Here is a 13,224-nt window from a genome sequence, read left to right as displayed (position 1 = left end):
CCACATTGCCATCAATTCATTCTAGGTCCTTCATACAAGAGGCAATTTTGAGTGACTGATTGACCTATTTACTAGGAAGTCTTTGGGATGTGAGAAGAAAATGGAACTCCCAGGGTAACCCAAAGTCAGAGAAAGAATGAACAAGCTCCCCATAGACAGTTCCAGAGGACAGGATTAAACCCGAGTCACTGGACCTGAGAAGCAACAGCTCAACTTGCTATGCCACTATGTCACCTTATAGGAGTGCACCAAATTCTCTCTGCACACTGACAAATAAATGCTCCACAAATTAAATCACACCAATTTTAGACCAGAGAACAGTACAACACTGGAACATGCCTTCAGCCTACAGTCTCTGTGCCAACCACAATGTCAAATGAAACTATTCCCATCTCTCTGCATGTGATCCACACCCCTCTATTCCCTACATGTTCATGTGCCTATCTAAATGTGTCTTCGTTGACCGTTTTGAGTTCTGTGTGCCCGATGGAGATGTGGTGGGGCTGGTAGTCATGGTGGGGAGCTGGCTGATGAAGGTCCTTAGTTTTCTTCAGGCTGACTTCCAGGCCAAACATTTTAGCAGTTTCCGCAAAACAGGACGTCATGTGCTGGAGAGCTGGCTCTGAATGGGCAACTAAAGCGGCATCGTCTGCAGAGAGTAGTTCACGGACAAGTTGCTCTTGTGTCTTGGTGTGAGCTTGCAGACGCCTCAGATTGAAGAGACTGCCATCCGTGCGGTACCGGATGTAAACAGCGTCTTCATTGTTGAGGTCTTTCATGGCTTGTTTCAGCATCATGCTGAAGAAGATAGTAAAGAGGGTTGGTGCGAGGACGCAACCTTGCTTCACGCCGTTGTCAATGGAGAAGGGTTCAGAGAGCTCATTGCTCTATTTGACCCGACCTTGTTGGTTTTTGTGCTGTTGGATAACCATGCTGAGGAACTTGGGGGGGGGGGGGGGCATCCGAGGCACTCTAGTATTTGCCAAAGCCCTTTCCTGCTCATGGTGTCAAAGGCTTTGGTGAGGTCAACAAAGGTGATGTAGAGTCCTTTGTTTTGTTCTCTGCACTTTTCTTGGAGCTGTCTGAGGGCAAAGACCATGTCAGTAGTTCCTCTGTTTGCGCGAAAGCCACACTGTGATTCTGGGAGGACATTTTCGGTGACACTAGGTATTATTCTATTAAGGAGAATCCTAGCGAAGATTTTGCCTGCAATGGAGAGCAGCGTGATTCTCCTGTAGTTTGAGCAGTCTGATTTCTCGCCTTTGTTTTTGTACAGGGTGATGATGATGGCATCACAAAGGTCCTGAGGCAGCTTTCCTTGGTCCCAGCAGAGCATGCAAAACTCATGCAGTTTGGTATGCAGAGCTTTGGCACCAGCCTTCCAGACCTCTGGGGGGATTCCATCCATACCTGCTGCTTTGCCATTTTTCAGTTGTTCAATTGCTTTATATGTCTCTTCCCGGGTAAGGACCTCATCCAGCTCTAGACTCAAGAGTTGTTGAGGGAGCTGGAGCAGGGTGGGTTCTTGGACTGAGCGGTTGGCACTGAAAAGGGATTGGAAGTGTTCTGACTATCGATTGAGGATGGAGATCTTGTCGCTGAGGAGGACTTCGCCGTCTGAGCTGCGCAGAGGGCTTTGGACTCAAAATGGTCAACCAGTTTACCTACCTCGGCTGCACCATTTCATCTGATGCAAGAATCGACAAAGAGATAGACAACAGACTCGCCAAGGCAAATAGTGCCTTTGAAGACTACACAAAAGAATCTGGAAAAACAACTATCTGAAGAAACACACAAAGATCAGCGTGTACAGAGCCGTTGTCATACCCATGCTCCTGTTTGGCTCCGCATCATGGGTCCTCTACCAGCATCACCTACGGCTCCTAGAACGCTTCCATCAGCGCTGTCTCTGCTCCATCCTCAACATTCATTGGAATGACTTCATCACCAACATCGAAGTACTCGAGCTGGCAGAGTCCGCAAGCATCGAATCCATGCTGCTGAAGACCCAACTGCACTGGGTGGGTCACGTCTCCAGAATGGAGGACCATCTCCTTCCCAAGATCGTGTTATATGACAAGCTCTCCACTGGCCACCGAGACAGAGGTGCACCAAAGAAGAGGTACAAGGACTGCATAAAAAAATCTCTTGGTGCTTGCCACATTGACCACTGCCAGTGGGCTGATCTCGCCTCCAACCGTGCATCTTGGCGCCGCACAGTTCGGCGGGCAGCAACCTCCTTTGAAGAAGACCGCAGAGACCACCTCACTGACAAAAGACAAAGGAGGAAAAACCCAACACCCAACCCCAACCAACCAATTTTCCCTTGCAACCGCTGCAACCGTGCCTGCCTGTCCCGCATCAGACTTGTCAGTCACCAACGAGCCTGCAACAGATGTGGACATACCCCTCCATAAATCTTCGACCGTGAAGCCAAGCCAAAGAAAGAAGACATGCGTCTTATATGTCACCATTGTATTTGCTCCACCATTCACAAGGCAGTAATTTCTCTCTTTCCATACATTACAAAAAACTTGGACAACCTCTTAAATATTCCCCCTTTCACCTACCCCACTCATGGGTGTCATTTTCACCCTTGGAAAAAGACTCTATCTTTCCACCTTGGCCCCTGTAACCAACATGGCTGAGCTTCTATCGTGAACCACCCTGGCTCCAGGAGTGCCTGGGTCCATTTCTCCACCCTCTGACTTATCTAACCCTCCCCATCCTCCCTTGGACCCTTCTACCCCCACCTCCTGATTCACACCATCCTCCTCCCATCCCTGACAATCTCCATCCCACTGAACCTCCCCCTAAGCCCTGCCTCATTTTCACCATGCCCTTTGATCTTCCCCTCTCAGTGATCAGCAGAGGCTTCACCTTCGTTCCCCTTTGCCCACATCTTTTAATGAGTTCCACACACACCATGATGTTGACCTCTTCTTCCATCAGCTCCATCTCCAGGCTTAATTCCACAACAACTATTCTCCACCCCAACACCCCCCCCCCCTCCCCCACAAAATACAGATCCCCTTTCCTGCTTTAGAACATCTTCCTCCTCCTGGATACCTCGATCCAGTATTCTATCTGGTCTGGACTTTTATATTTCCAATTGCTGCTGTGATATCAAGCATATTGACTTCACTACTCCCCTCGTTCATTCCAATCAAATCCCCTCTCTCCACCCCAATCCGAACCTTACCATCAAACCTACAGACAAGGGTGATGCTGTGGTCTGGCACACTCACCTCTATCTGGCTGAAGCCAGATGACAACTTTCAGACACCTCCTCTTACTTACCCCTCCAACAGGACCCCACTAAACCTTATCAAACAACTGTATCACATAACATCTCTGAATTCATTACTTCCTATCACATCCCTGGCACAGCCTCCAACCTTATTGTTTCCCAGCCCTGTACCATCATTTCTACATCCTACCCAATTGTCCCGGCAGACCCATCGTGCCCACGTGCCCACTGAATTAGTCACCATTTACCTTGACTCCGTTTTGTCCTACCCTTGTCCAGTCCCTTCCGCCCTACATCTGGGACTCTTCACACACCCTTCACCACTTCAACAACTTCCAGTTCCATAAACTCGATAGCCTCATATTTACCATATATGTCCAATCCCCATACACCTCCATTCCCTATAATGAAGGCCTCAAAGCCATTTGTTTCTTTCTGGACAATAGAACCAAATAGTCTCCCTCCACCACCACCTTCCTCCACCTGGCAGAACTTGTCCTCACCCTCCATAATTTCTCCTTTGACTCATCGCATTTTCTCCAAATTAAAGGAATATCATGGGTCCCCACAAATGCCTGCCTTTTTGTTGGCTATGTGGAACAATCCATGCTACAAGACTACACAGGCAAGGCCCCTCAACTCTTCCTCTGCTTCATTAATGACTAGTTTGGGGCTGCCTCACGTACCTATGATGAACGTTGACTTCACCCACTTTGCTGTCAACTTTCACCTTGACCTCAAATTCACTTGGTCCATCTTGATCTGTTTCCATCTCAGGAGACAAATTTTCGTTAGACATCTTCTATAAATACACTAACTATCACAAAAACCTTGCCTGCACCTCTTCCCACCCTGTCACCTCTAAGGATTCCATTCTATTCTCTCAATTTCTCCATCTCCATTGTATCTGCACCCAGAATGAGGATTTCATCAGAGAAGTCCTTCTTCTACAAACAACATGGCTTTTCCTCTACCTCAGTACTCACTGGCATATCCTCCAATTACCCACACATCTGCCCTGGCCTCCGTCATCCCACATGCAACAAGGACAGAATTCCTCATCCTCACCTTCCACCCCATCAGCCTCTGCATCCTCCTCCTCTGCCATTTCCGCCAGCTACTACATGACCCCACCACCAGAAATATATTCCCCTCTCCTCCCCTCTCTGCCTTCTGCAGGGACTGCTCCCTCTGTGACTCCCTTGACAACTCATCCCTCCCCACCAATTGTCCCCTTGGAACCTACGCCTGTGACTGCAAGAGATGCTCCACTTGCTTCCACAACTCCTCTCTCAGCACCATTTGAGGCCCTAAACAGTCCTTCCAAGCGAAGCAATATTTCACTTGTGAATCTGCAGGAGTCATCTACTGCATCTGGTGTTCCTGCTGTGGCCTCCTCTACATCAGAGAGACTGGATGCAGACTGGGAGATCGCTTTGTTGAGCACCTTGGCTCCATCTGCGGCAATAGCCAGTGGCCACCCATTTCAATTCTCTATCCCATTTCCTTCCCGACATGTCTAGCCAGGGTCGCATTTACTGCTATAATGAGACCACCATAAATTGTAGGAACAACACCTCATCTTCTGACTGCGCACCCTCCAACCGGATGCCATTTACATAGACTTCACTGGGTTTTGTTAACTCCCCCCCCCCACCCCTTGCTTCCCCCATTGTCTCTCCATTCCCTGTCTCCTTTCGCACAAATATGAAAAATTCTACCTAGTCCCTTATCATATCCAATTAACACCTTTTGTTGGTCTGGATTCCACCCCCATTGTTTGAATTCTGAGACTTTCTGATATATCTTGCTCCTGACTTTTCTGATTTTTCCTTGGAGGAGGACTCAGGCCTGAAATTTCTGCAATACATCTTTGTCTTCTATAGATGTTGAAAAGACCAGCTGAGTTCCTCCTGCAATTCAGTGTTTTTACTACAGTGTCTGCAGCCTATCGGGTTTCTCAAAGACTCTATCTTCCCAACTTATCCTAATCTTTAAGCTACCTTCAGTTCTCCCTCTTCCTACAAAATACCAATGTTGTCGAACTGCCCCTTGTAGCTCACTTTCTAATCTCGGCATCATCCTGGTCTACCTCTTCTGTAACTTCTCAAAGCCTCCGCATCCTTCTTGCAACTTGAAACCAGAAACCAGAAATACAATTGCATCACATCTTCTTGACTTTTATACACAACAGCCTGACTGATGAATCGAAGCAGGACATTATCCCTGTGCTGTCACTTTCAGCGAGCTATGGACATGCACCAATAATCCCTCTAAATGTTTTGAGGGTCCTACCATTTACTGTATCCTTTTTCCTTACATTTGACCTCACAAACTACAACACCTCACACTCGTCCAGATTAAATTCCATCTGCAATTTCTCCAAGTGGTGTAAATACTGCAGTTTTCTTTGACAACAATCCTCACAATCCACAATTTCCAAAATAGCCTGTTCTCCACAAAATGTTGGAGGAAACCAACCTTAAATGTATTCCATTAACTTCCCCTCAAGATTGCCTTCAAGGTAAAGAAATGCCATTCCACACATGGAATGCTTACGTGTATTGTGATTGATGTAATAAACTCCAACTTGTGCATCAAATGCTTCTTCCCAGCCCAAGGGCAATTCATCTCCTACACAATCGCCAAATGAAAGGGGTTTGGTCCATCTAGAGAATAAATGACAAAGGTCAGTTTATTATAATTAGCACTACAGTATTAGTTAATAATGCACATCATTGAAGTATGTGCCATATATTTATTTCTATGCTGTTGAATGCCGTACAGCATCAAGATAAGACAATGGCAACTTAAGCATATACATTTATAATCACATCCATCGCAAAGAAAACCCAACATTGTCCGCTATCCTACCATTCGTATCCCCTTTCCCATACTCTCACACCTAGCTCCCCAGTCACCCACACCCATTCTTCTCTCCCTCCAGCTACTATGCACCTCCAACCTTGTTCCATTTGAAGCATATTTAAAATTTAGGGTCGCGTGGGGTCGTGAAGTGGTAGAAACATGTTAGTGTGGAATCTCAGCCCTTGTTTGTAGGTGATGCAGGTCAACAAGAAAAAAAATAATGTGGATTCTTTAGAAAAGTGGTGTAGTTTGGAAGGGAATTAAAGCTACATCTTTCTATAATTAACTGATTAAAATTGCAGGTTAAGATAAGGTAAATGAAGACACTAGCACAAAGACTAATGACAAAGAAACACTGGACAGAATACTATCTTTCCAAAGCATTAAATTAAGGACCACCAGAATAATATATAATACCCATAATAACTGAAAGGTTCTTCATCATTGTTGGATGCTACGCTAATTCCACAAAGAATATTGTGCTTTATATATTGCGAACACATGAAATAAGCACAAGAGAGAAACACAAAAACTTGAGCAAACAATGAGAAGCTGGTGGGAGTCACCAGGTCAGATAGCATCCATAGGTAGAATTGGTCCATCAATGTTTCTGATCAGAGCCCTTTATCAACACTGAATAAGCACAAGATATGGCTCCTCCATCAATAAGAGCATGACAAGGTCTGAAAAGGTCTTAACTCCATTTCCCTGCCTGTGCTCAAAACTTTCTAAAAGCCAAATCTATTGTTCCCTTCAATTATTCAGCCTCTATGAAATATACGTCAAAGAATCATTACCCACAGTGAAGAAGCTCTATTTAATGATAATGAGTTAATTGTCTTATACATAAAGTGTAATATATATGGTAGCTGGGACGTGGCAGCGAGGTCCTTGGGTCGTAGGTTTTATATCGGAGTGGCCTTCTCCTATGCAGGTTTCTTACCCGGGCTGGAGGGGCCTGCCTCCCCTCCTAGGTCGGTCCATACTGCCCAGCTTGCTTGGCCACGGCACACGAACCATGGGTGTAAAGGGTGGGGCCAGTACTGCGCGCACTGCACTCCACCTAAAAGCTCCTTTGCGCAGGCCCGAGGACAGGTCCACGTCCTCCCCCTCCACGTCCTCCCCCTCCACGTCCTCCCCCTCCACGTCCTCCCCCTCCACGTCCTCCCCCTCCACGTCCTCCCCCTCCACGTCCTCCCCCTCCACGTCCTCCCCCTCCACGTCCTCCCCCTCCACGTCCTCCCCCTCCACGTCCTCCCCCTCCACGTCCTCCCCCTCCACGTCCTCCCCCTCCACGTCCTCCCCCTCCACGTCCTCCCCCTCCACGTCCTCCCCCTCCACGTCCTCCCCCTCCACGTCCTCCCCCTCCACGTCCTCCCCCTCCACGTCCTCCCCCTCCACGTCCTCCCCCTCCACGTCCTCCCCCTCCACGTCCTCCCCCTCCACGTCCTCCCCCTCCACGTCCTCCCCCTCCACGTCCTCCCCCTCCACGTCCTCCCCCTCCACGTCCTCCCCCTCCACGTCCTCCCCCTCCACGTCCTCCCCCTCCACGTCCTCCCCCTCCACGTCCTCCCCCTCCACGTCCTCCCCCTCCACGTCCTCCCCCTCCACGTCCTCCCCCTCCACGTCCTCCCCCTCCACGTCCTCCCCCTCCACGTCCTCCCCCTCCACGTCCTCCCCCTCCACGTCCTCCCCCTCCACGTCCTCCCCCTCCACGTCCTCCCCCTCCACGTCCTCCCCCTCCACGTCCTCCCCCTCCACGTCCTCCCCCTCCACGTCCTCCCCCTCCACGTCCTCCCCCTCCACGTCCTCCCCCTCCACGTCCTCCCCCTCCACGTCCTCCCCCTCCACGTCCTCCCCCTCCACGTCCTCCCCCTCCACGTCCTCCCCCTCCACGTCCTCCCCCTCCACGTCCTCCCCCTCCACGTCCTCCCCCTCCACGTCCTCCCCCTCCACGTCCTCCCCCTCCACGTCCTCCCCCTCCACGTCCTCCCCCTCCACGTCCTCCCCCTCCACGTCCTCCCCCTCCACGTCCTCCCCCTCCACGTCCTCCCCCTCCACGTCCTCCCCCTCCACGTCCTCCCCCTCCACGTCCTCCCCCTCCACGTCCTCCCCCTCCACGTCCTCCCCCTCCACGACCTCCCCCTCCACGACCTCCCCCTCCACGTCCTCCCCCTCCACGTCCTCCCCCTCCACGTCCTCCCCCTCCACGTCCTCCCCCTCCACGTCCTCCCCCTCCACGTCCTCCCCCTCCACGTCCTCCCCCTCCACGTCCTCCCCCTCCACGTCCTCCCCCTCCACGTCCTCCCCCTCCACGTCCTCCCCCTCCACGTCCTCCCCCTCCACGTCCTCCCCCTCCACGTCCTCCCCCTCCACGTCCTCCCCCTCCACGTCCTCCCCCTCCACGTCCTCCCCCTCCACGTCCTCCCCCTCCACGTCCTCCCCCTCCACGTCCTCCCCCTCCACGTCCTCCCCCTCCACGTCCTCCCCCTCCACGTCCTCCCCCTCCACGTCCTCCCCCTCCACGTCCTCCCCCTCCACGTCCTCCCCCTCCACGTCCTCCCCCTCCACGTCCTCCCCCTCCACGTCCTCCCCCTCCACGTCCTCCCCCTCCACGTCCTCCCCCTCCACGTCCTCCCCCTCCACGTCCTCCCCCTCCACGTCCTCCCCCTCAAAAGATGCTCACAAACTCAAGCTAGCATGCTGGAACATCAGAACCATGCTAGACAAGACTGACAGCCACCGACCTGAACGTCGGTCTGCCCTCATTGCACATGAACTCCTCAGACTTGACATCGACATAGCCGCTCTCAGTGAAGTCCGCCTGGCAGATGTAGGCAGCCTCCAAGAACGCGGCGCGGGCTACACACTCTACTGGTCTGGCAAGCCTTCGGATGAACGACGCCTATCTGGTGTAGGCTTCATGGTCAAGAGCTTCATTGCCTCCAAACTCGAAAACCTTCCGACAGGCCTCTCGGACCGAATCATGTCCATGCGACTCCCACTTCAAAACAAGCGTCACATCACCCTCATCAGTGTCTATGCTCCAACCCTCCAGGCGGAACCAGCAGAAAAGAACAAGTTCTACACCGACCTGCGCAACCTCATCCAACGTACCCCTACAGCCGACAAGGTTGTCATCCTGGGCGACTTCAACGCTCGTGTCGGCAAAGACTCAGAAACCTGGCCAGGAATCCTGGGCAAGCATGGCGTCGGCAAGTGCAACGACAATGGGCGCCTCCTGTTGGAGCTCTGCGCAGAACAGCGGCTTGTCATTACAAACACCCTTTTTCAGCAGAGGGACAGCCTTAAGACCACTTGGATGCATCCCCGATCCAAACACTGGCACCTCCTGGACTACATCCTGGTGCGAGAAAGTGACAAACAAGATGTGCTCCACACCAGGGTCATGCCTAGCGCGGAATGCCACACTGACCACCGGCTGGTTCGCTGCAAGCTCAACCTTCACTTCAAGCCAAAGCCCAGGAACAATAAAGCCCCCAGAAAGAGGTTCAATGTTGGAAAACTGCAGTCAGACGAAGCGAGAGGAAACTTCCAGGCAAACCTCAAAGCAAAGCTCGACATTGCAACCCGCCTCACGGACCCGTCCCCTGAAACCCTCTGGGATCAGTTGAAGGCTACCATACTGCAATCCACTGAAGAGGTACTGGGCTTCTCCTCCAGGAAAAACAAGGACTGGTTTGACGAAAACAGCCAGGAAATCCAGGAGCTGCTGGCAAAGAAGCGAGCTGCCCACCAGGCTCACCTTACAAAGCCGTCCTGTCCAGAGAAGAAACAAGCCTTCCGTCGCGCATGCAGCCATCTTCAGCGCAAACTCCGGGAGATCCAAAATGAGTGGTGGACTAGCCTCGCCAAACGAACACAGCTCAGCGCGGACATTGGCGACTTCAGGGGTTTCTACGAGGCTCTAAAGGCTGTGTACGGCCCCTCACCCCAAGTCCAAAGCCCGCTGCGCAGCTCAGACGGCAAAGTCCTCCTCAGCGACAAGATCTCCATCCTCAACCGATGGTCAGAACACTTCCAATCTCTTTTCAGTACCAACCGCTCAGTCCAAGATTCCGCCCTGCTCCAGCTCCCTCAACAGCCCCTAAGGCTAGAGCTGGATGAGGTTCCCACCCTGGATGAGACATATAAGGCAATCGAACAACTGAAAAGTGGCAAAGCAGCAGGTATGGATGGAATCCCCCCAGAAGTCTGGAAGGCTGGCGGCAAAACTCTGCATGCCAAACTGCATGAGTTTTTCAAGCTTTGTTGGGACCAAGGTAAACTGCCTCAGGATCTTCGTGATGCCACCATCATCACCCTGTACAAAAACAAAGGCGAGAAATCAGACTGCTCAAACTACAGGGGAATCACGTTGCTCTCCATTGCAGGCAAAATCTTCGCTAGGATTCTACTAAATAGAATAATACCTAGTGTCGCTGAGAATATTCTCCCAGAATCACAGTGCGGCTTTCGCGCAAACAGAGGAACCACTGACATGGTCTTTGCCCTCAGACAGCTCCAAGAAAAGTGCAGAGAACAAAACAAAGGACTCTACATCACCTTTGTTGACCTCACCAAAGCCTTCGACACCGTGAGCAGGAAAGGGCTTTGGCAAATACTAGAGCGCATCGGATGTCCCCCAAAGTTCCTCAACATGATTATCCAACTGCACGAAAACCAACAAGGACGGGTCAGATACAGCAATGAGCTCTCTGAACCCTTCTCCATTAACAATGGCGTGAAGCAAGGCTGTGTTCTCGCACCAACCCTCTTTTCAATCTTCTTCAGCATGATGCTGAACCAAGCCATGAAAGACCCCAACAATGAAGACGCTGTTTACATCCGGTACCGCACGGATGGCAGTCTCTTCAATCTGAGGCGCCTGCAAGCTCACACCAAGACACAAGAGAAACTTGTCCGTGAACTACTCTTTGCAGATGATGCCGCTTTAGTTGCCCATTCAGAGCCAGCTCTTCAGCGCTTGACGTCCTGCTTTGCGGAAACTGCCAAAATGTTTGGCCTGGAAGTCAGCCTGAAGAAAACTGAGGTCCTCCATCAGCCAGCTCCCCACCATGACTACCAGCCCCCCCACATCTCCATCGGGCACACAAAACTCAAAACGGTCAACCAGTTTACCTATCTCGGCTGCACCATTTCATCAGATGCAAGGATCGACAATGAGATAGACAACAGACTCGCCAAGGCAAATAGCGCCTTTGGAAGACTACACAAAAGAGTCTGGAAAAACAACCAACTGAAAAACCTCACAAAGATAAGCGTATACAGAGCCGTTGTCATACCCACACTCCTGTTCGGCTCCGAATCATGGGTCCTCTACCGGCACCACCTACGGCTCCTAGAACGCTTCCACCAGCGTTGTCTCCGCTCCATCCTCAACATCCATTGGAGCGCTCACACCCCTAACGTCGAGGTACTCGAGATGGCAGAGGTCGACAGCATCGAGTCCGCGCTGCTGAAGATCCAGCTGCGCTGGATGGGTCACGTCTCCAGAATGGAGGACCATCGCCTTCCCAAGATCGTATTATATGGCGAGCTCTCCACTGGCCACCGTGACAGAGGTGCACCAAAGAAAAGGTACAAGGACTGCCTAAAGAAATCTCTTGGTGCCTGCCACATTGACCACCGCCAGTGGGCTGATAACGCCTCAAACCGTGCATCTTGGCGCCTCACAGTTTGGCGGGCAGCAGCCTCCTTTGAAGAAGACCGCAGAGCCCACCTCACTGACAAAAGGCAAAGGAGGAAAAACCCAACACCCAACCCCAACCAACCAATTTTCCCTTGCAACCGCTGCAATCGTGTCTGCCTGTCCCGCATCGGACTGGTCAGCCACAAACGAGCCTGCAGCTGACGTGGACTTTTTACCCCCTCCATAAATCTTCGTCCGCGAAGCCAAGCCAAAGAAAGAAGAATATATATGGTATATGCACCAAAATTCTTATGTGCTTCAGCCAAACAGGTTCTTTGCAAGACTGCTGACATTTTGCTCATATCTTGATGAAGGGCTCAAGCATGAAATGTTGATCATGTTTCTTTATCTTTGCTATACAAAGTGCACAGTTTGACCTGCTGAGTGTCTCCAGCCTTGTGTTTTCACTTCAATCACAGTTTCTGCAGATATTTGTATTTTACTTCAGCAAATCAAGATGTAGTGCTGTGCATTTAGGACAATATTTTAGAATGTACACCAACCATAAATAAATATTCCAAGAGAAAGATCCATCTACAATGGAATTAAAAATGAGCAAGTACAGAAATAACACATAATAACAAAGAGAGAGACAGCAGGTGAGAAAACTGAACAGAAAGTGAACAAAAGCAGAATGACAAAAGGAAATAAACTCGGGTTACGCAGATATTTGAAGCGCAAGTTGAAAGACAGCAGAGTCTGAGAAAGGAAAGTCCAGGGGAATAATAAAGAAAAACAAGGAGATGGCAGATTAACTGTAGAGGATATGTGTAACATTCCACAAATGGATGTAAATCAGGAATTGGAAAGAACAAATAAGGGTATTACTATTACCAGGGGGAAAAAAAAATCATACTGAGCACATTGTTCAAGTTATGGTCAAACACATCTCTTGTCGCCGACGGACATAGTCACAAGGCTTTAAAATAAACAGGAAAACAAGATTCCAGCATCTGCAGTTCTTGCTTCCCCTATAACATCATGGCAGGCAGAAAAAGGCTCATGTTTACTCTGTTTCCGATTAATCATTAATACTTTTCCCATTCAAATATGTTATCTCCTGCACTAGAAACTTTTTTCACCACAAGAACATTTGGTGTGGCAAATGGCCTTGAAGTATAGTACACCAAATGGTTTTTCTCAATACATAGTATGCTACTTCTTCAAAAAAACAAATTGGTCAACCATGATTTTCTTTTCCTAAAACTTTCCTGATTACTTTTTTTTTGTACCTTGCTACATAGCATAATTAATAAGAGCTTCCAGCATTTTCTAGTCAACATATGTTAAGCCCACTGGCCTCTTATTTCCTGCTTTCTTTCTACCCTCTTTTTATTAATAAAGCAGATAAATTTGTTATTTTCCAATATGAGGAATTTTCCATGAATTGGGA

General features: G+C 50.1%; 1 protein-coding gene across 3 annotated transcripts in view; it reads right to left on the bottom strand.

Moving 5' to 3' along the window:
• LOC138743220 (protein KIBRA-like) overlaps window positions 1-13,224 on the bottom strand; it is a 92,573-nt gene that overhangs the window by 62,305 nt on the left and 17,044 nt on the right. For all 3 annotated transcript variants that reach the window (XR_011344734.1, XM_069898178.1, XM_069898179.1), the window contains exon 2: window positions 5,810-5,919. Coding sequence is in view for 2 of the 3 variants with exons in the window: in XM_069898178.1 (XP_069754279.1) it covers window positions 5,810-5,919 (110 nt within the window). In the remaining variant the exon portion in view is untranslated. The remainder of the gene's footprint in view (window positions 1-5,809; window positions 5,920-13,224) is intronic.

The sequence above is a fragment of the Narcine bancroftii genome, chromosome 9 (genome assembly GCF_036971445.1).
Source record: "Narcine bancroftii isolate sNarBan1 chromosome 9, sNarBan1.hap1, whole genome shotgun sequence".
In the NCBI taxonomy this organism is placed as follows: Eukaryota; Metazoa; Chordata; class Chondrichthyes; order Torpediniformes; family Narcinidae; genus Narcine; species Narcine bancroftii.
This window is presented reverse-complemented; position numbering and strand designations above follow the sequence as displayed.